A 25,386-nucleotide genomic window follows, 5' to 3' on the forward strand; every position below is an offset into this window, starting at 1 on the left:
CGGGTAGACAAGTCCACAACACACCTTCTTTTCTCCTTCTGCCATCACGGATATTCAACCACGGATCTGGAGCTAGGCCCAAAACCTTTTTCTTGGGAGGGAACAAATACCAGATCGCTCCCCAATCAATGCTGGGCAGGTTCAATCTGTTCATTATTTGCCTCCTTTTAGTCAAAGCATGTAGCAGGACAAGCAATCTGACACCCAAGGGAATGATTCTTGGGTGGTTGCAAGAATATAGTTAAAACCCAGGTTTTACATTAATACACTTTATTAAGATTAGGGCTAATTGACAGGGGCATTATTAGGCACTTCGAAGATTCAGGAACCAGGCCTGCGAGACACTCATCTGCCTAAAATCTGCATGTGCTAATTTTTATCCATATGTACAAATTTAGAAATAATTCCTAAAATTTATTTAAATTTCACAGGAGGCAAAGCCAGCCAATTAATTTCTCATCCAAATAATTTCAAATGAAATAAATGCTTCCGTTAATTTGCACCCTCACCCAGGCCATCTTGTACCAGTTGTGGACCAACCATACTGTGGTGCCATCCAAGCCAACATTTAACTGTTTCTCAATGAGAATGTCATATGGAACCTTGTCAAAAGCTTTGTTGAGATTGAGGTAGATTACGCCCACAGCCTTCCCCTTGTCCATGAGAGTAGTTATCCTGTCAAAGAAGGAGACAAGATTTGTCTCACATGCAAGACCTAATTTTGACAAAGCCATGCTGACTCTTAGCAATCACAGCTTTGTCTTCAAGATGCTTACAAATGGCCTGCTTTATTACATCCTCTAACATCTTTCCAGGGATTGATGCTAGGCTCACTAATCGATAATTACTGGGATCCCCTTTTTTCCTTTCTTGAAGAGGTGGACATTTGCTCTTCTCCTGTTCTCTGGCACCTCTCCAGTTCTCCAGGACTCCTCGAAGATAATTGACAGAGGTCCTGACAGCTCTTCAGCCAGTACCTTGAATGTTCTAGGGTGTATTTCATCAGGCCCAGGGGATGAAGGCATTCAAATTGCCTAGAAGTTCCTGTACCACTGTACCTTCCCCTGTTGTGTTCATTCCCAGTCTATTCCACTCAACTCATTGTTTCTTTTGGATGTAAAGACAAAAGATTATTTCTCTTGGTCATTGGATAAGACTTCTCCATTTGGTGTAAGCAGTGAGCCCACTGCCTTTGTTGTCTTCCTCTTGCTGTTGACGTATTTGAAGAAACCCTTCTTGCCAGAACCTGCCTCCGCACCAGGCTCTCTGAAGTTACGGGCATTTGGGAAGAGCCTCCTATTCCTTGAGCAATTAGTTTGCATAGTTTTGCCTAGGGGAAAGTTTCCAAGAGATTAGACTCTCTTCAGATAGAAGAGATGTTTGTTGCTTAATAAAAGCTTTGTGGATTACTTAGCAAGCCTCGTCATTTGCCTCCCATCGAAAGCAAGAGTTTTCTGAGAAACACGACAGCTTATCCACTCAAGAACAATAGGAAGGCTCTTCCCAAACGCCCGTAACTTCAGAGAGCCTGGTGTGGAGACAGGTTCCGGCACAATCCTAGTTGGACAGACTTTCTCACGCCTTCCTTCTGCTCTGTGCATTTTAGCTTCTGGCGGACCCTAGCATCAGCTAGCTTGTCAGGACGCTCTCCTCCAGAAGAAAGCTCACTTCCCACTGAGTGTGTAGGATTTGGCCTTGAGGAGATAGGTTCTGGAAAGGGCTGACTCTCAGCTGGGGTATCGCCCATGAGAGCTTCCTCCCCCACTGGTACAGGCTGTCTGGTGTCTGGCATTGCCTCTTTTAGTTCTGAATCTGATTCTGATTGATTACGTGAAACACCTTCTCTCAAAACAGGGGCAGTAGGGTTAGACATGACAAGCAGGTCCAATAAGCCTTGTCAGTCTTTCTGACACGTCTTGGATCTGGGCACCTGGGAGACAGCATACATGTTGAGATGAAAGATCTGGTTGACAAATGGGTGCTTCTGTGCCTCTCAAGAGGGAGTCACCTACAATCAGAACCTTCCTTTTCTTCTTGTTGTTGATTGATGACAGATGACCTCCACATGGATCAGGTAACAGAGCTTCAACTGTGGGGGTCTCCTGTAGATTGCTCCTACACATGAAACCTTCCTCAAAAGCTAGAGGTTGGAATCATTGCTAAGTTCTAGGGCAAAGGTCTGCTTTGTGGCCATTCTGCTTCTGATAGTGATGTGTTACGAATTGCCTTTAGTCTCCTTCTTTGGTGAAGTTGTAAGTTTCACATGGCTCTCCTGCTTGTGGGAAGCAATCCATAGTACTATTGAAGAAATCTTCATCTTGCTGAGTGAGTTGTAGGCATGATACAACTGGCCTCCAGTTCAGCAATCTTTGCTTTCAGAACTTCCAGAAGCTCACACTTCACACAAAGTTTGGTTCCTCATCTGGGAGAAAGGTAAACATGACACATCTGCTGCAGGTGACTGCCAAAACCCTATCTCTGTCCATGATTTCTACTATATGCTGTAGAGGAAGAAAAAAATTTTTTTTTGTTAACTTCACATGCCATCAGGTGCATGGGCTGCTTCAAATGGTCAGACAAAGTCCAAGGTCTCTGCTGGTTGCAGTGATTTTTGCTCACTTCCCAGAATGCATAAGGAATATGCAAATTCTCCCCAAAACATCAGATCCTAGGCCACTGTCTTGAGACAGTCAGATGAAGTCCAAACTCTGTTATGGTCACAGTGACTTCTCACTTCCCAGAATACATCAGGACTATGCAAATTCTCTCCAACACATCAGATCCAAAGCCACTGTTTTGAGCCGGTCAGATGAAGTCCAAGTTCTCTGCTGGTCATAGTGAATTCTGCTCACTTCCCAGAATGCACCAGGAATATGCAAATTCTCCCCGACATATCAGAGTTTGAAGAGTTCTCAGAAAAATCTGTTCCAACCACCTACTGATGCCGGAAACCCTCTAATACAGCACCCTGTTAGGTGGCAAAACAGTCTCTGATGAAAAACCTCTAATAAAGGAGAGTCCACCACTTTCCAAGGCAGTTTGTTCTTTTGTCTGACCGCTCATATCATCAGGAAGTTCTTCCTAATGTTCACCTAAATCCCTTTTTGTGTAATCTGAACCCATTGCTTTTGGTCCCACTCTCTGGAGCAGCCAAGAGACAGCCCTTCACTTCTTAATCATCTCTTCTGCAGATCAAACATAACCATCTCCTTCAACTTTTCCTCATATGACTTGAGGCCCTTTATCGTCATAGTTGCCATCCTCTGGATATGTTCCAGTTCAATGATATTTTCCTTAACTGGCAGTGCCCAGAACTGGACACATTACTCCAGGCGATATCTGATCGAAGCAGAACAGAGCAGTATCACTACTTCTCTCAAAAACATTTTCCTTAATGCTCCCAGACTGGCTGCTTAATGATCTGTCCTAGAACTTTTCCAGATACTGATGTCAGTAATTGCCTGGGTGCTTTCCCACCATCCCCCACTTTTTGAAGATGAGTAACATTTGCCTGGTTCCAGTTTCATGGCGCATCACCTATTATCTAAGAATTTTCAAAAATTATACATGGAGGCTCCAAAATTACATCTGCAAGCTCCTCTAGGATGCAATTTGTCTGGTTCTGGTACACATACAAGATTACACCAAAGGAGTGGGCATTGGTGGGAGAACCTAATCAAAAGAGATATTGATAAATTTCTTCCTCTTTCACTAGGCTTCAGAGTCAGCAAAGAAAATTGATGGGCAGTAGATTCAGGACAGGCAAAAGGAAGTCCTTCTTCACACAATGCACCATTAACTTGTGGAATTTATTGACACAACATGGGGTGATGGCCATGGGCTTAGATGGCTTTTAAATGAGATCAGACAAATTTGTGATCTGCCAGCTGCTATTAGCCATGACAGATAAGTGGAACATCCACATTCAGAGGCCGTATTCCACTCAATGCCAGCTATGAGGGAGCAATCAGCAGGGGAGCCTATTGCCTTCATGGCCTCCTTGTGGTGTTCCCAGAGGCATCTGGCTGGCCATTGTTAGAAGCAGAATGTTGGTCCTTGATCTGCTCCAAGAAAACAGTTCTTATGAGGTAGGACAAGGCCAAACATAGGGTCTCAGTCCAGTCCAAAACAAAAGCCCTTCCTGATTGCTCCCACATCCCTCTCCTCACAGGCACTGGCGGGACTGGCATGCCATGTAACATCAGCAAAAAAGTGGAATGTGTTTGCTGTGAAAAGACAGCCTCCTGCCCACTCACAGCTGTTGGTGTTTGTGCCTCTCCCTGCCAGGAGCACATTTGAGAAGGGCCTCTGCTGATATTCAAGGTCATGGCTATTTGCACATGGCTCATGCCTTGTGACTTAACTAGGACCTTTATATAAACCCCTTCAGTTTCCTTGAAATTCTTGGATGCTTTTCTTAAGCACCAATTACAGCAAATGGCTGTGGCTGCCGCTCAGAACCCTAAAGGTGGCTAAAGTCAGTGACTTCCTCCATGCAGTGGCTTCCGCTCTTTTTCTTATAATAACTTGCAACGGAAATGGCCAAAATGTCATCAATAGAAAAAGTGCGGCCAGCTGAGGCAACTCCAGAAATACACCAGGTATTAAGGCCAGACTACAAAATTCTAAAAATGAGAGGTGCTTGAGTTGGGAAGGATGGGTGACGATGACAGGCCAAAGCTGAAGACAGGCTGGAAGTCACACATGCAGACCTAGGCCTTAGCTAGACCTAAGGTTTATCCCGGGATCATCCTGGGGTCATCCCTGTTCTGTTCATGTAAATGACACACAGGATATCCCGGGAGCAGGAAGGGATGATCCCGGGATAAATCTTATCCCTAGAAACACTTCCCCTAATCCCAGATGTCTGGAGCTGTGATTATTTAGTGGTGCTGGAGAGACATTCAGCTGATGCTCAGAGGCACTCCACTGTTACACAAGGAATGTGCTCATCAATTCAGTGGGCTGTGTCAGGAAGGCTGAGCTGCATTGGGATAGGTGGTATTCACCTTGATCTAAAATCCTGCAGCCAAGCTGTATATATGGTCTCCTGGCCCATACTCCCAAAAAAAGGAGAATAGAATGAACTGAATGAAAAGCCTTGAAGGGAATAGAAGTTCCTTCAGTTTGTTCTGGGTGGCCCAGATGTGACATCACCATAGGAGAGACCTGGGAAGTTAGAATTGGATAGGGTGGGAGCAAAGTTGACGCATGCTGATTTGAGGCTGATGACAGCATCTGAGTAGCCAGCAGTGTTTGGAAATCCCAAATGGTTACTGGAGGAGGAGTGAGAAATGTGCCCTCATCACATCGCAACCTTGATACCAAAACCAGAGGCTGATGGCCGTATCTATCGGCTTCCTGATTGTAGGAGTCTGCTGGCCAGTAATATTTATTACTGGAATGAGCTCCCCACTGAGACCTGACGGCGCCAACTTTGCCATCTTTTTTGGTGCCAGGTTAAGACTGCCATCTGTAGGCCCTGGGCACTTTCATGTCTGTGTGTTGTTGCACTATTTCAGCTCATGTATCTTCTCACCTGGAGCACTGCTGTGCCAGCGAAATCTCCCGCCCTGCCCCCTATGTTATCCTTTCCCCTGAAGTTATTTTTTTATATATTTCTGCGCAAATATTAGTACAGCAGCCTGAAGCTGCACAATTATGGTAAAACAACACACTATGCTTTCCCCTAAGATCATATTAAACAATATAAGTAAAGAGAAAGTATTATAATTAGTTTTTGGAGAAGTCTGTGGTCAGTGTTGGCATGGCAACGGGAAGCTGACATTGTTCTGGTCAGGAAACCTAGACCTGCCTACTCAGGAATATGAACCATAGAGTTGAATGGGACCAAGTCCCAGCATGGGTGGCAGCGGCAGCCTGGCTCGCCTTCTCTGTGGGGTGTTTGGGCACCCTCTCTCCCTCCCCCTTCACAGTTCATCAGTTGAGCAGAGAACTTCACCACCCTCCTCTTTGGTCAGTGAGAGACCTGCCCTTCAACATGCATGTCCCAACAAAAAATGGGATGATCCGATATAGCGCAAGGACAGCAATCCATGGGATGCAGGAGAGGCTTTATTGCACATGAAGGAGGAAAGACTGGACTTTCCATGCTCCAAAATATGCCTCCCTGAGACAAAGGGAGACGGATTTGATCCCCATGTGTCTACCCAGAAGTAAGTCTCACTGTGTTCAATGATGCTTACTCCCAAGTAAGTAGGATGAGCGTTGTGAACTTACAGCAAAAATCTTACTTTTACTCAGAAGTAAGTACTGGCTTTCCTTTGGGATGTGAGGAGACAGACAACAAGACCCCGCTCTCCTTTGCATACACACCGGGAAGGGAGGGAAGGGGGCTCTCTCTCGATTCAAATGTGTCTGCCTTTAAGGGAGACCCAGGAAACAGCAGCAGGACTTTACCTCGCCCCTTTCCTCCCATGTAATCCAATTCATATCAATTCATATGAATACTACCAAAGAAACAAGAAGCACAACAGTGCCAGATAAACAACGGAAAATCCTTTAATGTAGAGAAGCTCAAAGTCTAGACCCACTCAGCAGACTAAGCAGGAGAGACCCCCAAACACTATAGGGCCAGCTTAATGCTTTTTGAAGTCAGTAAAATAATACACAATACTATCTAAAGAGGGATCCTTAAGTCCAGAGTCTAGGGGCTTGCCTATATGGCTTGTTTACCCCAACCTAAATGTGCGTATTTGCATTTCAGGACACATGACGCAGCCATTCATTCACAGTAGTGCCGGGTTTTTAATGCGATAATGAGCATATTCGCATTCGCGATTTACCGCGACTTTTAGTTTACATCTGAGTTTGCACTGTGTTATGGTTATGTGTCTTTGGGGGAGTTAAATCAGATTTTGACATGTGGGCGGAGCTTTGAGAGTAGCACAACATGACTGGCCAATTTCTCAATTTCCTGCCAATCGGCTGCCTCAGTCCTTCCCACTGTTTTTAGTTTAAAGTCTCTGATTCTGCAGAGCTCCACAGAGAAAGCTTCTTAAAACAAATTTATTTATTTATTTATTGCATTTCTATACTGCCCAATAGCAGAAGCACTCTGGGCGGTTCACAAAAACAAAGAGGGGGAAATGGGCAGCCAGAGGAAGGAGACGTGTTCTGCTGCCTCATTCCTTCCCCCCCTCCTCACTCGTTTTGTCTGTTTTATGAATCTGTGCAGCTCTGCATATAAAATCTATAGCTTCACCCCTCTCTCCTTCATAGCTTCGTATGTGCGAATGTGCATATTTGCACATGTGCACATTTATAACTAAAGTACCAAAAAAATTCAGGACATAAATCGCTCTTGCTGCTGCAGTGTGACGCTCTTTACCTACATTCGAATCGACGAAAAATTGGGTTTATACTTAATGAGGAGCAATACCGTTGTCATATAGATGGGGGCCAAAAGATTCCTTAACAGCACCACTGAGTGGTCTACCCAAGTTAATATGCTTTGCTCGGCCAGAGGAGGGAGAGGCTAATGAAGAGGGATTCATTTTGCAGTATTAATGAGGGGTCAGCCCTGGAATGTGTTACCAGTATCAGGATTGAGTTCTTCACACATATGTATTAAAAAGAACGGGATTTTAGAACAGGTGTGTGGCATGGCTTCTAAAAGTGCTGAAATGCAAGGACAATCTTAAGGTAAGAAAAGAGTACAGTGACATACAGCCCCATTCTTCTAGTGCCAATTAGATGGCAGGACTGTGGTACAGACTAGTGGAATTGCTTCCACCCCTATTTCCCTAGCATTCAATGCCTGCCCAGGGGACATGTTTGATTTGAAACTACAAGTGTGAATTAGACTTCAATGGAACCACGGCCAGGAAATCCTTTACGCCCTTGCTACTCACCACTAGGTTCCCGATGACCATGACCATCATGAAGACAATGAGGCACAAAGTCTGTCCAGCTACTTCCATGCAGTCCCACATGGTCTCGATCCATTCCCCACAGAGGATGCGGAAAACAATAAGGAACGCATGAAAGAAGTCATGCATGTGCCAACGTGGCAGCTCACAGTCAGTGGAAATTTTGCAGACACACTCCGTGTAGCTCTTCCCAAATAGCTGCATGCCCACCACAGCAAAGATGAAAACTATGATGGCCAGCACTAGAGTAAGGTTGCCCAGAGCACCCACCGAGTTGCCGATGATCTTGATTAGCATGTTGAGGGTTGGCCAGGATTTAGCAAGCTTGAAAACTCTCATCTAGGAAAGGAAGAGAGATCCTGGTTACTCTGTGGTTGTTACAGCCTCTGCCTATACTTTAGACCCAGGCTGTTTCAGCCACAGCCTTTTATTTTCTTTCTTGAGCTTTTCTACACAACCTTGAACATCACCTAGCAGAGAAAAGAACTGTGCTAGTCTTTACAGATTCCCTTATGTCACGTAGCTCTCATCCCTGCAAAAGTACAGCTCAACTCTATGGTCCTCTGCAGGCCGTATGATGTCAGCTTGGGTGGCCATCACGCCCCTGACATAGAATCATAGAATCATAGAATAGCAGAGTTGGAAGGGGCCTACAAGGCCATCGAGTCCAACCCCCTGCTCAATGCAGGAATCCACCCTAAAGCATCCCTGACAGATGGTTGTCCAGCTGCCTCTTGAATGCCTCTAGTGTGGGAGAGCCCACAACCTCCCTAGGTAGCTGATTCTACTGTCGCACTGCTCTAACAGTCAGGAAGTTTTTCCTGATGTCCAGCCAGAATCTGGCTTCCTTTAACTTGAGCCCGTTATTCCGTGTCCTGCACTCTGGGAGAATCGAGAAGAGATCCTGGCCCTCCTCTGTGTGACAACCTTTTAAGTATTTGAAGAGTGCTATCATGTCTCCCCTCAATCTTCTCTTCTCCAGGCTAAACATGCCCAGTTCTTTCAGTCTCTCTTCATAGGGCTTTGTTTCTAGACCTCTGATCATCCTCGTTGCCCTCTTCTGAACACGCTCCAGCTTGTCTGCGTCCCTCTTGAATTGCCTGCCCCACCCATTTCAACTTTCGCATGCTGAGAGAGGTGCAGAGTTCCATGCTGATACCAATGTAGACAAAAAGGACTCGACTGGTGCTGGAAGGAGTGGCTCCTTACAGCACTTGCCAGGTCAGCCTCCCGTGCACGTTCCTATTGCCGTCCCCATCTGCAGCGGCATTTGGAGTGGCATAACACATTTGGAGTGATATAACAGTAGGGATTCCCCAGGGAGAGAATTCCTCCAGGGGGGATTCCTGCAGGTGGCAGTACGTGCGGCCAAGCCCCACTGCCCTTGAGGAACCCAAGGAGGCACTATGGGCTGAACGCAGAACCTTTGTAGGCTGAATTAGGGTCTATGAACCAGAGGTTCTGCATCTGTGCCATGAGGGTTAGAAGCCTGCTCTTCTTTGAACAAACTATAGAACAAATTTGTATGGCAATGTGAGAATATGCCTAGCCCTAATTGCTGTTGTGGCACATGTTTTTCTATCACCACCAGTGTGAATCTGGTGAATAGATACTGAATACAATCACTGTAGGGACCTTTTGCATGGGGAATGACAAAGTTACTTACCAGACGGAAGGAACGTAGCACGGACAGACCCTGAACATTGGCAAGACCAAGCTCAACCAAGCTTAGGGTGACAATGATGCTGTCAAAGATATTCCATCCCTGCTGGAAGTACTCATAGGGATCTAGAGCAATCAGTTTTAGCACCATCTCAGCTGTAAATATCCCTGTGAAGACCTACAGAGAAGTGTGGTAAGAGGTTTACTAAGTAGAGCTGTAGCAATTGGGGGAATAAAGAAACAAACACTCTGTGCTGTTAGCTTCAAATAATTCACATTTATCTTCTTCCAATATTTGTTTACAATATTTATCATCATGGATACCATTGGATTAGAGAAGTAATTTTACTTTTGCTTTTCAAAAAGAAATCCTCTCTCTTATGCACAAAACAGCAGAGGTAACACAAGGCTGCATCTACATAGCTCTGCCCCCAAATAAATGGTACTATTTGTTTCAATGACTGTCCACAGCAGTTAATGACTATAGTGCCAATGGGGAATTTCCTTCCATTACAAATGTAGCAACTTGAGAGGAAGTTTTCTTCAGGAGCACAGCAGGGAAGGAAAGAGTTAAATTCTAACACTGGACTTAAAGTGCCTTCCATGGCAAAGGTGAGGAAGAACCTTCTTCACTTTGGTGGGGGGGAGTGCCAAAATGTTTGCCATTTTCAAGGGGTCAATTATTTATCTACAAAGGAGGTGACAGAAGCTAAGTTTATTCTTGCTTTACCACCCCAAAAAACCACTCCCACTTTCTCGTGGGGATAGCCATCTTCTTTTTCCATTCATTTCCCCAAGAATGATGCTATGGAACGACATAGTATTTTTCACATTAGGCAACTGTTGCAGTGGGGAGGAGGGGGGAGAGGAGAAAAGCCACCAGGCAGCAGTAAACAGAAGACACTTAAAAGAAGAGAAGACACTTATCCGTGGCGGCCTTATTTCTAAGGTAACCCCTTACCTCAAAAGTTCCAAGAATTTCAGCTCCCAAACATCATTCCATGCCAAAATATTTGGCACATCATTACTGAATTTCCCCTCCTTGCTTGCAATGACCCTGAGTTTCATTGGTTGACCCTGAGTTCAGATATTATGGGAGAGGGAGTAAGATTCTCCACCTTCTCTGCATCATGAACTTCTATCGTGTTCTCCCTTATTTATATATATTCTTTTCAAACTAAGAAGTCCAGTCATTGTAGTCTTTTTTTCAGAGTTCCAACACTGTGATAGTTTTGATTGCCCATTTCTGCATCTTTTCCAGCTCTGCAATAGCCATTTTAAGGTAAAGCAACAAGAGTAGTACATAGTATCCCAAGTGTGGCTGCACCACAGTTTCATATAATGGCATGACAATGCTGGCAGTCCTGTTTTTAATCACTTTCCTAATAATCCCTACTATAGAATTTGCTTTTTTCACTGTTGTTGCATACTGGATCAACATTTTCATTGAACTATCCACCATGACTCTAAGATTCTTTTTCTGGTTAGTCACATATGAAGTTAGGCATTTTTGTCCCAATGTAAAGCATTTAAATCTGATTTGCCATTTTATTGCCTATTTATCCAATTCAAAGAGGGTGTCTGAGTTCGGATAACACGCTAATCAACGGGGGTGGGGGGTTGTCATAGGAACAAAATGGAAAATGGCTCGGAGTGCCTTTTACCAGCTTCGGTTGGTTTGCCAACTACTGCCTTTCCTGGACAGGGACAGTTTGGCCACGGTGGTACAGGCATTGGTAAATGCAGGTTGCTTACCTGTAACTGTAGTTCTTCGAGTGGTCATCTATGCATTCACACATATGGGCTTTGCGCCTGCGCAGAGACCAGACCAGAACCTTCTGTAGCTGAGTGGAACATTTTTGGCGGGAACCCCTCCCCCACGCTACCGCGCACGTCCATGGGGTTCCCGCCCTTACCTCAGTTTACAGGAGTCCGACATTGTGCCCCCATAAACATGAGTGTAATTTCAATAAAGTACATTCCACGTATAACTGTGTCATTTGTAAGTCTCACACCACCAAGTGGGGATGGTGGGTGGGTTGTGTGAATGCATAGATGACCACTCGAAGAACTACAGTTACAGGTAAGCAACCTGCATTTCTTCTTCGTGGTCTCTATGCATCACACATATGGGCGAGTAGCAAGCTGACATATCTTTGGAGGTGGGTTGGTGCATCATCTGAAGATCTCCGAGAGCACTGTCCTTCCAAACGAGCAGTCGTGCCTAGCACGGGTGTCCAAACTGTAGTGCCTAACAAACGTGGACGGAGTGGACCACGTTGCAGCTCTACAGACTTCTGTCAAGGGAACACCTCTGCTGAAGGCAACAGATGTTGCGACAGCTCTGGTAGAATGAGCTGTCACAGGTTTCACAAGCTCTAGTTTAGAGAAGAGTAAGCAAGTTCAATTGTCTCTACAATCCAGCGTGACAGTTGCTGGCATGAAACAGGGAGTCCCTTATAAGGCTCACCATAACAAATAAACAATTGCTTTGTTTTCCTAAAACTCTCTGTCCTAGCCTTGTAAAAGGCAAGAGCTCTCCTTACATCAAGTGTATGTAAAGAAAACTCAACAGGTGTTGTTGGATTCGGAAAGAAAGCTGGTAGAGTGATATATTGGGACAGATGAAAGGTTGACACTACCTTAGGCAAGAAGGCAGGGTCTGTGCATAACACAACCTTATCTTTGTGAAAGATAGTGTAAGGAGCATCTATCCTGAGAGCTCTAAGCTCACTTGCACGTCTAGCAGAAGTGATGGCTACTAAAAAGACAGTCTTGAATGTTAGATAAGGCCATGGGCTCGAAGGGCTTCTTTGTCAATGCCTGTAACACCACTGATAGGCTCCATGGTGGAATGATACTCTTTACTGTCGGTATCATATTTTTAAGCCCCTTTAAAAATTTCCTCGATGTTGGATGTACAAAAGGTGTAAAACCATCCATGCCTCGATGAAAAGACGTAATAGCCGCTAAGTGAACTCTGATGGAAGTGAGTTCGAGTCCCTGCTGATAAAGTGGCAATAGGTATTTGAGAATCAATGACAAAGGGCAAGATTCAGGTGCTTGATCGTTTTCCAAGGCAAAAGTTTGAAATCTCTGCCACTTTGCCGCGTAAGATTTTCTCGTTGAAGGCTTTAGTGATGCCAACAATATATGGTCTACAGTTAAATCCTTGGTACGAGAGGAGGACTGGATGATATTCTCCATGCCGTCATCTTGAGGGTTGACAGGTTTGCGTGTCGAACCCTGCCCTGGTGTCGAGACAACAGTGTCGGTATCGGCGGGAGTCTGATGTAATTCCCATCCGACAGTCGAAGGGCGTGGGAGAACCACGTCTGTCGAGGCCACCACGGTGTGATAAGGATGCAGTCCGACCTGTCCGACTGGATTTTGGCCAGCACCTTCGTCAACAGTGGAAACAGAGGAAAGATGTAAAGAAGATTTCCTTTCCAGGTTCTGGTGAAAGCATCTCCTAGCGAGTGCTTTCCTCTTCCTGCTCTGCTGCAGAACCTGGAACAAGCTGCGTTTTCTTCGGTAGCGAAGGCATCGACAGCAGGGAGGCTCCAGTACCGAAAGAGAACGTCTCTTACTTCGGTATCGAGCTCCCATTCATGGTCGACGTGGAAAGACCTGCTGAGGGCGTCCGCGATGATGTTTTCCTTGCCCGCTACATGGATCGCCGTCAGGTGAGTATTTCTCTTTATGCACCAGTTCCAAATCCTGAGTGCCGATCGATTCAGAGGATGAGACCTTGTCCCACCTTGTCTGTTGATGTACGCCACTACCGTGGTGTTGTCCGTCGCGATCAGGACGTTTCGGCCCTCGATCATTTGTGAAAAAGTTTTTATTGCATTCTCCACCGCTAGCAGTTCTAGGTGGTTGATATGATGTTCCCTCTGGGAAGGAGGCCAACGGCCCTGAGCTGTGAGGGAGTCGCAGTGTGCTCCCCATCCGATCAACGATGCATCCGTCGTGATCGTTACCAAAGGAGTTTCTTGCTGGAAGGGAACTCCTTCTAGGAGCGTCGACATCGAAAACCACCATTTCAGAGATGCCCTTACTTGCGTCGGGATCGACAGGTAAGTTCGCCGGGCATCGTGTCGAAGATCGAAAGTTCTTAAAAACCAGGTCTGCAATATTCTCATTCTGAGTCTTGCAAACCTGATGACTGCAGTTGTAGCTGCCATCAAGCCTAATAGCCTCTGAATTGTCCATGCCGAGACCTTTCGGCGGCTCTCGGTAGCGATGGCTAAATCTTGAAGGGTGCTTGCTCTGGTCGAGGGCAGGTATGCTCTCCCGTCCCGAGACGATAGGGTTACCCCTATGAAGTCCAGCTTCTGCTGTGGGGTCAAGATAGATTTCTCCTCGTTGACCCACAGACCCAACGAGACCAACAGGTTGAGGGTGGTTGAAATGTCCGCTACCAGATCTTTTTTCGGGACCGTGAAGTATCGGGAGAAAAACCCCTGGTTGAGTTCCTCTGCGGGTACTGGAGAGATGGCTCCTTTCGCTAGGAGGGTCTGTACCTCGAGAAGCAGAGGAGGGGATGGTGCCGTTACTTTCACCCCCGAAGAAGGAGGAAGGACATCGAGCTCGATGGCATACCCCGAGTTGATGATAGTGAGCACCCAGGAGTCCGATGTTATTGACTCCCATTGATGGTAATGTGGTGCTAGGCGGTTCGCAAAGGGAGGTGGATCTGGGATAAAGGAGTCAAACCCACTGCTTCTTAGAGAAGTCGGGCTGATGTTTGCTTTGGAGCTGTTGTTGCTGCTGCCTCTGCTGACCTTTCGCTGTCGACAATTGTTGCCTGGCTATGGCTGAAGCTTCACTCTGGAAAACTCGTGCCAGCTCTTTTTTGTCCTCTGGGAGATGTTCACATAGTGATCCAGGCGTTAGGGGTATCTGAGCCCTATTAGCCGCTCTGGAATGTTCAGGCACCTCAGTGCAACGGTCATCAACGGACTTACTGGCTGCCGTTTTGTGCATCCTCGAAGATTCAGCCAAGACTCAACTTTATGGCCTTCACCTAGGCACAGGACGCACAGGGAGTGCCCGTCAGTTGGAGGGAGCTTAGCTCCGCATTTCACACACTTGCGAAATGGGGCCTTAACTGCCATACGGCTAAGCGCCGCGATCGAAATCGCTGAGGAAAATCTAACTACTAAAAAAAAATATTTTTTTTTAGATCGAATAGAAGAAAAGATGTTAAGAAGTGAGAAATAAGCGAAAAGAGGAAAGATTTGAAGTAAAAAAGGATTTTAAAGAGAAAACGCTAAGAGGTTTGGTTCTATGGTCTAAGCACAATGGCGGACGATGAAGAACTGAGGTAAGGGCGGGAACCCCATGGACGTGCGCGGTAGCGTGGGGGAGGGGTTCCCGCCAAAAACGTTCCACTCAGCTATAGAAGGTTCCGGTCTGGTCTCTGCGCAGGCGCAAAGCCCATATGTGTGATGCATAGAGACCACGAAGAAGAACCTCAAGATTGGATTACTGCAATGCACTCTATGTGGGGCTGCCCTTAAGACTGCTCTGGAAGCTGGAGCTAGTGCAGAATGCTGCAGCTCGGCTGTTGTCTGGAGCTGCCCCTTTCCAGCATGTCACTCCTCTGCTGAGGGAACTGCACTGGCTGCCTATTCGCTACCGGGCCAGGTTTAAGGTTCTTGTACTTGTGTACAAAGCCCTAAACAACTTGGGACCAGGATACCTGAGAGAGCGCCTTCTCCCTTACCAACCTGCCCGGTCACTGAGGTCATCCGAGGGCCTGCTCCTGGTGGTTCCACATAGATCCATCCTCCGATTGGAATCCACCAGGGGAAGAGCCTTCAGCGTGGTGGCGCCCCTCCTGTGGAATTCCCTGCCTCTGGAGGTCAGGCAGGCTCCAACCTTGTACTCCTTTTGGTGCCTCCTGAAAACATCTTTATTCCAGGAAGCCTTTCCTTAATATGCAACCTTGACTCTCTGTATTTGCTTCTTTTAAAATTTGTTTAAAGTGTTTTATTCTGTTTTTTTTTTTAATCTTGTTCACCACTCTGAAATTTTTCAATGGGGAGTGGTATATAAATATTCTAAATAATAAATAAATAAATAAATAAATAAAACAACCATTGAATAGCATGTCATCCAAACTCAGCCAACCTTTTGGCGCTCTTCAGACTCCTGATGGGTTTTCACCATCCTAAATAATTTAGAGTCACTCAAACTTGGCCACCTCACTGCTTTCCCCAAACTCCAGGTCATTCATGAACATGCTAAAAAACACCTGTCTCAATACAGATCCTTGGGGAACTCCATTCTTACTTCATTGTAAGAACTGTCTTAAGGTGGTGCCTGCCTTATTGTCTTTTTGGTACCAGGCAAAGACCTTTCTATTGTCCTGCGCTTTAGAGGTATTTTAAGTGTTTTACATTGCTTGAGGTGCTGCCTTTTAGTACTGTCTGTTGTTGTTTTACTTTTGCTTTTTTACTCTAACGTTTGATGTACTTATTTTCTATATGTAAACTACCTTGAAAATTTGATTGAAGGTCATATATAAATATCTGAAAGGAAAAAACATATCTAAGGAATGACCTGAACATGCATTTACAGAGTTTATGCAACTGAAGGCTGACTGAACTCAGGAATTATTACAATGCTTTCTCCTTTAGATGCCTCCCTGATCTCTTCCTCCACCTCAAAATCACCCTCAGTATTTTGGACAGGAGTGCAATTATATGTCCCTAGACTAGTCTTAAATTACTTTTCAAGTTTGGTATCACTACCTGCAGTGATGGGCATCCAGGGATCTCCAGCATTTGGCTACAGTGAGTCTTGCCGCTGTCATCAGGTAAGTTATGAGGCGCCATCCCATCATATATTGATAGGAGAGCAATTAGGATCGAATGGAATAGTTTGGTTAGTGATGAGTTCTGCCTGATGGAAGTTCCCCACCCACCCCAAGAATACATAGACTTATGAGCAATCCCACACATATGGAAATAGGAACCCAAGTTAGTACCACAATTCCTCCAACAAGACACTGAAATGGTGTTGTTAATTATACTAAGAAGTTGTGGATACATGTACCATCGGTGAATAACCTTAAGAGCATTTTCTCAGACTCATGCAGAAGTTGTTTTAAGGGGGGCTTTGTCCCAGTTTTTATTCCACTGAGTTCAATCAATTGCCTTGCCTAGATCTTTTCCCCATCAGGCTTTGAGTGAGTTTAAGGGTGTTAATGAAGCAGAAATCAAAGGTTTATAAATCTGGGAAATTAGCCCCTTACCCAATGGATTACAAATATACATTACATTTTCGAAGGCAGTTAGAGTATGAGTGGTTGTTCACATACAGTTGGTTAATCAGCTCTATGAGAGGAATAACGATGAATGGTAATCTAATTGTAATCTAAACCTTCTAACTGAGCCTCTGGTTCTGGACCAGTGATTGATTTTTGAGCTTTATAAAAGTCTCTGATCCAGTATAACCCCTTTGTTCCCCAGCTCCTAAAATATGCAATCTGTCTTTATTATAAAAGGATGTGTGGAAAAGCAGGGGTGTTATTGGTGAAAGTGGGGAGCATAGCTTGTTAGCCCATTGTTTCCATATTATGAGATCCGAAGCTAGAAATGGGTGTAAAGTTGTTAGGTCCTGGCCCATTCTTAGAGATTGGAACAGTAGGCCATGTAAGGCCGCACGGTTGCCTTCATATTCCATATATAGCCATGCCACTTTTTCAGAGCCTTGGGCTATAAGCATCTTGTTGGGCTCCATCACACCAGCATTTTATTGCACTCTCGACATGCCTGTTTTGCTGTTTTGCAGCGTGGTGCTCACATGACGTTGTGTCTGTCCTGCAGTCACCCCACCTCTTCCCCTCCACTTTCTGTGATTTCCTAGAGCGGGGAAACTCCAGTTTGTTTCCTCCATGCCCTTCTGAACCCATGTGTTGCTGTGTCCTTTGTTGGGGGCATGTGCTTTGAAGGGAGGTGTCAGGATCTGTGCTAGTGCAGAGTATTTGCAGGAGCCAGGTCCACTGTCAGGAGCTGTTCTGCTGTAGAGTGCTTGCTGGACTCGGGCCCTTTGCCAGCAGTACTCCATGGGGGCTGATGTGGATCAGCTGGGAGCAGCTAGGGTAAGGGCTATATAAGACCAGCATTTCTGCTCTAGCCTTTGTCTCAGCAGTGTGATCTCTAGGATCTACTGTAGCTGGTTCCTGCAACTGGATAAGCATCTGTCAGGGATGCTTTAGGGTGGATTCCTGCATTGAGCAGGGGGTTGGACTCGATGGCCTTGTAGGCCCCTTCCAATTCTTCTATTCTATGATTCTATGAACTCTGGACCCTGGACCCTGCCTTGCTTGAACCTCTGTTTTGTTTTGACCATGTCCCTTGCCTCTGGCCCTGCTGGAATCCTGTTGCTCTGGGACTTGGACCCCTGCTCAAACCCAGGTTTACTTTTGGCCTCTGAAACCTGCTTCTTTCTGGACTTTGCCTCTGCCTCTGGCCCTGCTTGGACTTTGTGTACCTGTGGCCTCAGAACCCTGCTATTCCTAGACTCTGCTTTTGCCTCTTGCCCTGCTTGGACTTTGTGTACTCCTGGACTCTGAATCCTGCTCACGCCTGGACTTTGCTTTTGCCTTGGGCTCTGCCATACCTTGTTAGTATTATTAAAGTAAGCCCTTTCCAGACTACCCATCTTGTGTGGGGCTCTGTTATTAGGGTGACCATATGACTGGATCTGCCCAGATTTGTCTGGGTTTTTGATGAGAAATCCAGGAGGGGGGAGAGGAAATTTCCCCTCAAAGAGCAGGTCTAATGAGAAATAACAAAATGCTTATAACTCTGTCATTTTTTAAGATAAAGACATGAAACTTGGCACGATGGTAGCTCTTAGGAAAGGTTTTAGTCATACCAAATTTGAAACAGATCCGTTCATCCGTTGATTTTTTAGGATTTTTTTTAAAATTGAGGTTTTAAAATTATTTTTAAAACCATCATTTTTAAAGATAAAGAGCTGAAAGTTGGCACCATGATACCTTTTAGGCAGAGCTTTAGCCATACCAAATTTGAAACAGATCTGTTCATCCATTGATTTTTAGGAATTTTTTAAATTTGAGGATTTAATTTCTTTTTTAAAAATGTTATTTTTAAAGATAAAGAGATGAAACTTGGCACCCTCTTAACAAGGACTTTAGCTATGCCAAGTTTGAAACAGATCTGTTCATCCATTGAGTTTAGGATTTTTTTTTAAAGTTTGAGGTTTTAAAATTATTTTTTAAAAATGACATTTTTAAAGATAAAGGGCTGAAAGTTGGCACCATGATAGCTCTTAAGGAGAGATTTAGCCATGCCAAGTTTGAATCAGATCTGTTCATCCATTGTTTTTTTAGGATTTTTTTAAAAGTTCAAAGTTTTCAAATTATTGTGTTTTAAAACTGCTGGAGCCATATCCTTCAAACTCAGGTTGTCAAACCTCCTCTTTGGGGTGTTGTATATTGAGCAGTTCCAGCCCTTGGCATTAAGGGGATCTCCAGTCTTTAGGTAAGATGTCCTGGGCAAGCAGGGCACCTTTCCTGTTGCAGATTTGGTGTGCAGTCGGGTACCTGGAGCTCAGCAGAGGCAAGGCATCCAAAAATCAAAATGTGGGAAAGGAGAGTTCGGTCAAAGCTGCCCACTGGGCAAAACAGAATGGGCCAGAGGCCTTTTTCTCAAATTGGGTCATCTTTAGAGGAAAACTCTCACAACCAATAGTAGGGTGCCAGTAGAGAGAGAGGCTCTCTTCTTTGCAGATGCCCTGTTGCTGCAAATGTTGGAACCTGGCATATCATTGCTTTGCTTCACTGCCACTTCCCTTCCACTTCACTTTGTACACTTGTGAGCTAGGCTCTGACTACACTGCTGGGATGCAATGCAGAACACTTGAAGTGCATACCAGAGAAAAATAGATAGATTTGTGGCTTTGGCTGGCTGGCATATTATTATTATTATTAATTTATATAGCACCATCTATACACAACTCAGAGATGGCTGTAGCTGAGCCCTGAGAAGCTGCTTTAAAGAGCCTTTTAAAGAGCCTTTTAAAGAGTGTCTGAGAGTCCAGTTTTGGTGCAGGCAGAGGCGGCTGGCGGTGGAGTTTTTTTTAAAAAAACAGGAGTCACCAGATGCAACCAAGCCATAAGCTGTTGCCCTACCCCCAGCCAGAGGGTACAAGTGCACAGCCTGGCTGGACCGTTGGGAGACTTTGGCAGAGAGAGGGGGGGTGGGGGATGATTTGAGGCTGGAAATGTTGGCAGGCTGGCATAAGGCAGAGAGAGCCTGAAGGCAACCCAGATGCACCTGTAGCTTGGCCCTGAGGCTGGCTTGCCACAGTGTTTTAAGAGTGCATCAAAATTGTGCGGGAGGAGAGGAGGTGGAGGCGGCTGGTGGCAGAGGTTTTTAAAGTATTGGGCAAAAGGCGGGATATAATAATAATAATAATAATAATAATAATAATAATAATAATAATGTAAGAGTCACCAGACATGACCAAGCAATAACCTGCAATAAGCAATATCCCAAGCCACAAGTGTGCAGCATAGCTGGACCATTGGGAGACTTTGGAGGGGGAGGGAGGGAGAGAGAGAGAGAGAGATTGTTTGTTTGTTTGTTTGTTTGAGGCTGGAGGCTTTGGTTTGTTTGCAATGATTTAGAGTGAGAAACAACAGAGGCTAGAGACATCTATTGTAACTTAGCCCCATGGTGCTGGCATGAAACGCAGGGCATTAGGAAGAGGGTCTCAGAGTCGCATGTTTGTGCAGGAAGTAGACAGGAGTTCAAAGTCTGGATGTGCAAAGTGGTGCCAACACACAAGCCTTGAGAAGCTCATGTATATAAGTGAGAAGTGTGAATGGGCAAAGTAGTGTTCACTGCCACAACACCCACCCTAATTTTAGAGTAGAGAAACTTGTGACAATTATACACAAGCTTTTTTAAAAAAATTGAAATTAAAAAAAGCCAACCATTTGGCTGCCAGTAGCAAACCCTGTTAACAACAGCAGCAGCTTGCAATGAGTGAAGATACAGTCAGAAAAGATATTTGAGGGAAGGAGAGAATGTAACACACAGAGTATAGCAAAACCTTCAAAGTACAGCAAAACCTACAAAAGTAGGTGTGAGTGAAGTTAATTTCAGATACATTGAATCTCTCACTTGTTCTTTATTTCAGTGATTTTAACATTAAGATGTTATGTAGAACAGATCTGTCTTAAATGTGTGCTGTAAAATCAGACATGTGACCAAGGCTATGTTCAGGTGGTCACGCCCCCTTGGTGCTGGACACGCCCCCTTGGGGGGCGACCATGTTGTCCTCCTTTTTGGTTTCCAAAATATGGTCACCCTATCATGTTTTAGTTCTCCCGGGTCCTGGCGGCCTAGCCCTGGAGTCTGGCCGTCCACGCCTCGGATCATAACAGGACGTCTTGCTGATGAAAGAAGAGGGTGGGGCAGTTTTCCTCCTCCAGCATGCCATGTTGAATGAATGGCCTTGTGCTGACTCAGTTGAATGGACTTTTGCTGCTCCAGCCCCACTCTCACTACCCAGCTAATGAAACATTAAATTGGTAAAATGCTAGACAACAAAGCCAGAGTGAGGGGTGGAAGGCACCTGTCCATCACAATGTCCATCAATGACAACCAATGAACAGGAGGGGAAGGAGAAGGAGCAGGGTGAGTCAGAGTGGAGTGGGAGAGCAAACAAGTGAAAGGAGATTTCACCAGTACAGTGGTGATACCACAAACATACATGAAAGCAACCATTAGTATAATGTGCTAGTGAAACGGAGGTGGAAATCATGGAGGCAAACCAGGGGAAAAAAGTAGCTGTGATGGAGCCCATTGTGTAGATGTACCGCGTTGTGATACTATTTCAAATTTGGTACTGCCATGCCTCCTTGTGTGCTAGGTCTGTACAATGTAGTTTAAGGTAGATGAGGTTTCTTATTTAAATGAATGGATTTAAGTAGCATTGTCTGCCATAGTTTGAGCTTTAATTCAGCAATTCTTAAAGGAATAAGCCAAAACAAATAAAACAGTTGAGGCAGTAGCATCATTTTAACTGCCATGACACACAGCCTAGCCAAGACGTGAGTTTAGCCCAGGATTTAAGTTTCTGAACCATTTCTGTGATAAGTGGTGTGAAATTAAACTTTTCCAATTTGGTCAGGTTTGGGGGATGATCACTCCCAGGTATCAGAAATGTGAGCTACATAATTTAAGACCTAATTTAAGCTTCTGCCATTCCAGTTGTTATTCAGGTGATGAATGAATACACATGAGTTCGGATTTGTTATAGTTCACGAGAAACCCTGAAACCTCTCCATAGTCTTGTAATTGCTTCATGACCACTGGAACAGATGAATCTGAGGAAGACAACAGTAGCTCTATGTCATCTGTAAACATGCTTATAAGATGGGTGCTATTCTTTGCCATCAGTCTCTGAATATCAGGATCTGTTCTCAAAACCATGGCCAAGGGTTCCATGGTCAGGATAAAAAGCAGGGGAAGCAAAGGGCAACCCTGCTTCGTGCCCTGACCAATGGGAAAGGAGGTTGTTATTATTTATTTATTATTACATTTCTATGTCGCCCCATAGCTGAAGCTGTCTGGGCAGTTTACAAAGATTAAAACATTAAAAATCTATATACAAAATTCAAAATACATCTTAATCACCCACATGTTTAGTTTTTTAATGGTTTTTAATGCTTTATGCGTGTATGTTCTGTGTTTTAGAATTTTAAATTTTGTATACTCGTTTTAATCTTAATTTTAGAATTTCTGTAAACCGCCCAGAGAGCCCTGGCTATGGGGGCGGTATATAAGTGTAATAAAATAAATAAATAAATAAATAAATAAATAAATAAATAAATAAAAACCCTAGAAGCATAAAAATAGGCAGCACTCAAAGACAATATACATTTAAAAACAACCTTAAACTCTCAGCTGTGACAAGCAAAATCAACTCAGCAGGGCTCTCATCTCCTACCTTACTATCAAGGGATCTAGCAAGTGCCAAATCAATTGTGAAACAGAGGCTGCTCAACATAGATACGCAAGACCTTCAGAGTGCTGCTTGGGGTCCATGATCCCCCCAACCCTTAGGTTTACCAGTCTCCTTTTGCAAAGACAGGATGCCCTACCAGCACTGGTTAACAATCCTCAAATACAGGAGAGCATTCTCGTTAGCTAGACTTAACATCCTTCCCTCTAAACTTTTGGATGGCAGATGTAATAAAATCCGACTGCTCAACAGATGCTATCCTTGTAATAATACCGAAGTGGAAATCATATCATATGTGTTTACTGTTCTGTAGATTTTATCAAAGGGCTAGGAATGATCTTCTGAACCCTATTTTACATTTTTTTTCCTGGTCACCCAACTGAATTCTTAATGACCTTATTACTTCAGAACTCAGACAGGTCAATCACTGAGCAAGTGGCCAAATTTTTGAACTTGGCCATTTCTATTAGATCCTCTATGACTACTTATCTTTTTAGTAGCTAAATGTATGCTCAGTTCTTTTGTACATAACTTTTGGTATGCTGGAATGGACTATTGACTGCAATAAAATTTGTTGTTATTATGGCTGTGCATGGAACCCCCAATCTGCACATTTTGGATTGGGTCCACTCTGCTCCATGGTGGATCCGGATCCAGATCTCCATCCCCCCCCCCCCCCAGACGTGCATTGCAAATCTAAAATGCCTATAACTTTTTAGTTTTCAAATTAGAAACATGAAAATGGGCATCATGATAGCTTCTAAATAGATCCTTAGGCATGGCCACTTTGAAGGAAATGGGATCATCCCCTGATTTTTGGGGAATTTTTAAAATATTTCCCTCATTTACAGAAATGCAGTTATCTCTGATGTTTTTCAAGATACACACATGTAACTGGGCACCATGATAGCTTCCACATAGGACCTTAGGCATGGCCACTTTGAAGGAAATCAAATCGTGCCCTGATTTTGAGGGAATTTTAAAAAATATTTCCAACTAACTCCTCCAAACACAGCTGCAGAAAAATACACTCCTCTCTGACTGAAGTATTACCCCACAAAGACAGAGAGAGAAAAGTGTCTGTGTATGCCTCTGGCTGAGTTTCCCCCCCCCCTCCAACATTGGGATTGGAGGATGCTTCACATGGGCTGATCACTCAGCACGATTGGGAGATGAAGCTGTCTATCAACGTTGAAAAAGGCTTCCCCCCTCCCGCTTTTACCCATTAAAAAAATTCATTGCAACCCAACCGCTGAACAGATATTTATGAAAATCGACACAAATGTCTCCCAATGATCAATCTCTGAACTCAGTAAAATTCAGGGCTCTATCTTTAAAAATAAAGAAGTTATAGGTGTTTTTTCGCCAAATAAAATTCAATGGAAAAAATGTTCAAAATGGCGTGTGGAGCTCCGGATCACGGCAAAGCGATCCGCAGCAGAGCGATCTGCTTCACCTCGATCCGCAGCTCCACCGACCCAATTCGGATCCGATCTTAGCAGAGGCAGATCGGGCCGCTCTGCTCCCAATTCGCCGATCCGAATCAGAGCGGAGCACAGCCCTAGTTGTTGTAACTCTCAGCTAAGCCTAAAGGTAGATCTGGGATCAATTAAAACTCAACATATGCTCAACATAGGGTAAGAGAAAAATCTTGACCAGGTACTGAAAAGATAACAATGTTGGTGCCAAGCAGGCCTCATTGGGGAGATCATTTCATAATTGGGGAGTCACCACTGAGAAGGCCCTCTTCCTTGTTGCCATCCTCTAAGCTTCCCTCAGAGTACGCACTGGGAGGAAGACCTTAGATGTTGAGTGTAGTGTACAGGTAGGTTCATGTTGGGAGAGGCGTTCCATCAGGCATTGTGGTCCCAAGCTATGTAAGGCTTTATAGGTTAAAACCAGCACCTTGAATTGGGCTCGGAAACATACAGGCAGCCAATGCAAGGGGTCAGAGTCAGTCTTATATGTTCAAATCTCCTGGTCCTTGTTATTAATCTAGCTGCTACATTTTGCACAAGCTGCAGCTTCTGAATTGTCTTCAAAGGCAGCCCCACGTAGAGTGCATTGCAGTAATCTAACTTGGAGGTTGCCAGAGTATAGACAACTGAAGCCAAGTTCTCCCTGTCTTCATAGGGGCATATCTGGGCCACCAACTGAAATTGACAGAAGGCACTCTATGCCACTGAGGACACATGAGCCTCAGGTGACTGAGATGGTTCTAAGAGAACCCCCAACCTTTGAACTTGCTCCTTCAGGGGGACTGTAACCCTCTCCAGAACAGGTTTATTAGCCCTCATACAGTCCATTGTCACAGCCAGGCACTGGTTCAGCACAACTGCAGCCTCATCTCATGAGGAGGAGAAGTAGAGCTGCATGTCATCAGTGTACTGACGACAATGCACTCCAAAGTCCAGATGACAACACTCAATGGTTTCATGTAGATGTTGAACAGCATGGGGGACAAAACTGACCCCTGCGGGACACCATACTGGAGAATCCACGTGGCTGAGCAATGTTCCCCAACACCACCTTCTGGAACCACTGCAATGCAGTACCTCCCACTCCCAACTCAGACACTTGTTCCAGAAGGATACCATGGTTGATGGTATTGAAAGCCGCTGAGAGATCAAGGAGAATCAACAGAGTCACATTCCCCCTGTCTTTCTCCTGACATAGTATATAGGTCATCATACAGGGCGATCAAGGCCTCATCTACATCAAGCAGGATATTGCACTATGAAAGTGGTATGAAAGCATTATATAAAAGTCAGGAGCCACACTACTGCATTATAGCAGTATTGAAGTTGTCAGGAGGGTG

At 44.8% G+C, this 25,386-nt stretch overlaps 1 protein-coding gene across 3 annotated transcripts in view; it reads right to left on the bottom strand.

The window, feature by feature from the left end:
* Positions 1-25,386, bottom strand: part of SCN4A (sodium voltage-gated channel alpha subunit 4) — a 209,632-nt gene that overhangs the window by 64,752 nt on the left and 119,494 nt on the right. For all 3 annotated transcript variants that reach the window (XM_063132886.1, XM_063132895.1, XM_063132904.1), the window contains 2 exons: positions 9,559-9,732; positions 7,875-8,231 (listed from right to left, as the gene is read on the bottom strand). In XM_063132886.1, coding sequence (XP_062988956.1) covers positions 7,875-8,231; positions 9,559-9,732 — 531 coding nt within the window. The remainder of the gene's footprint in view (positions 1-7,874; positions 8,232-9,558; positions 9,733-25,386) is intronic.

The sequence above is a fragment of the Elgaria multicarinata genome, chromosome 1, assembly GCF_023053635.1.
Source record: "Elgaria multicarinata webbii isolate HBS135686 ecotype San Diego chromosome 1, rElgMul1.1.pri, whole genome shotgun sequence".
In the NCBI taxonomy this organism is placed as follows: Eukaryota; Metazoa; Chordata; class Lepidosauria; order Squamata; family Anguidae; genus Elgaria; species Elgaria multicarinata.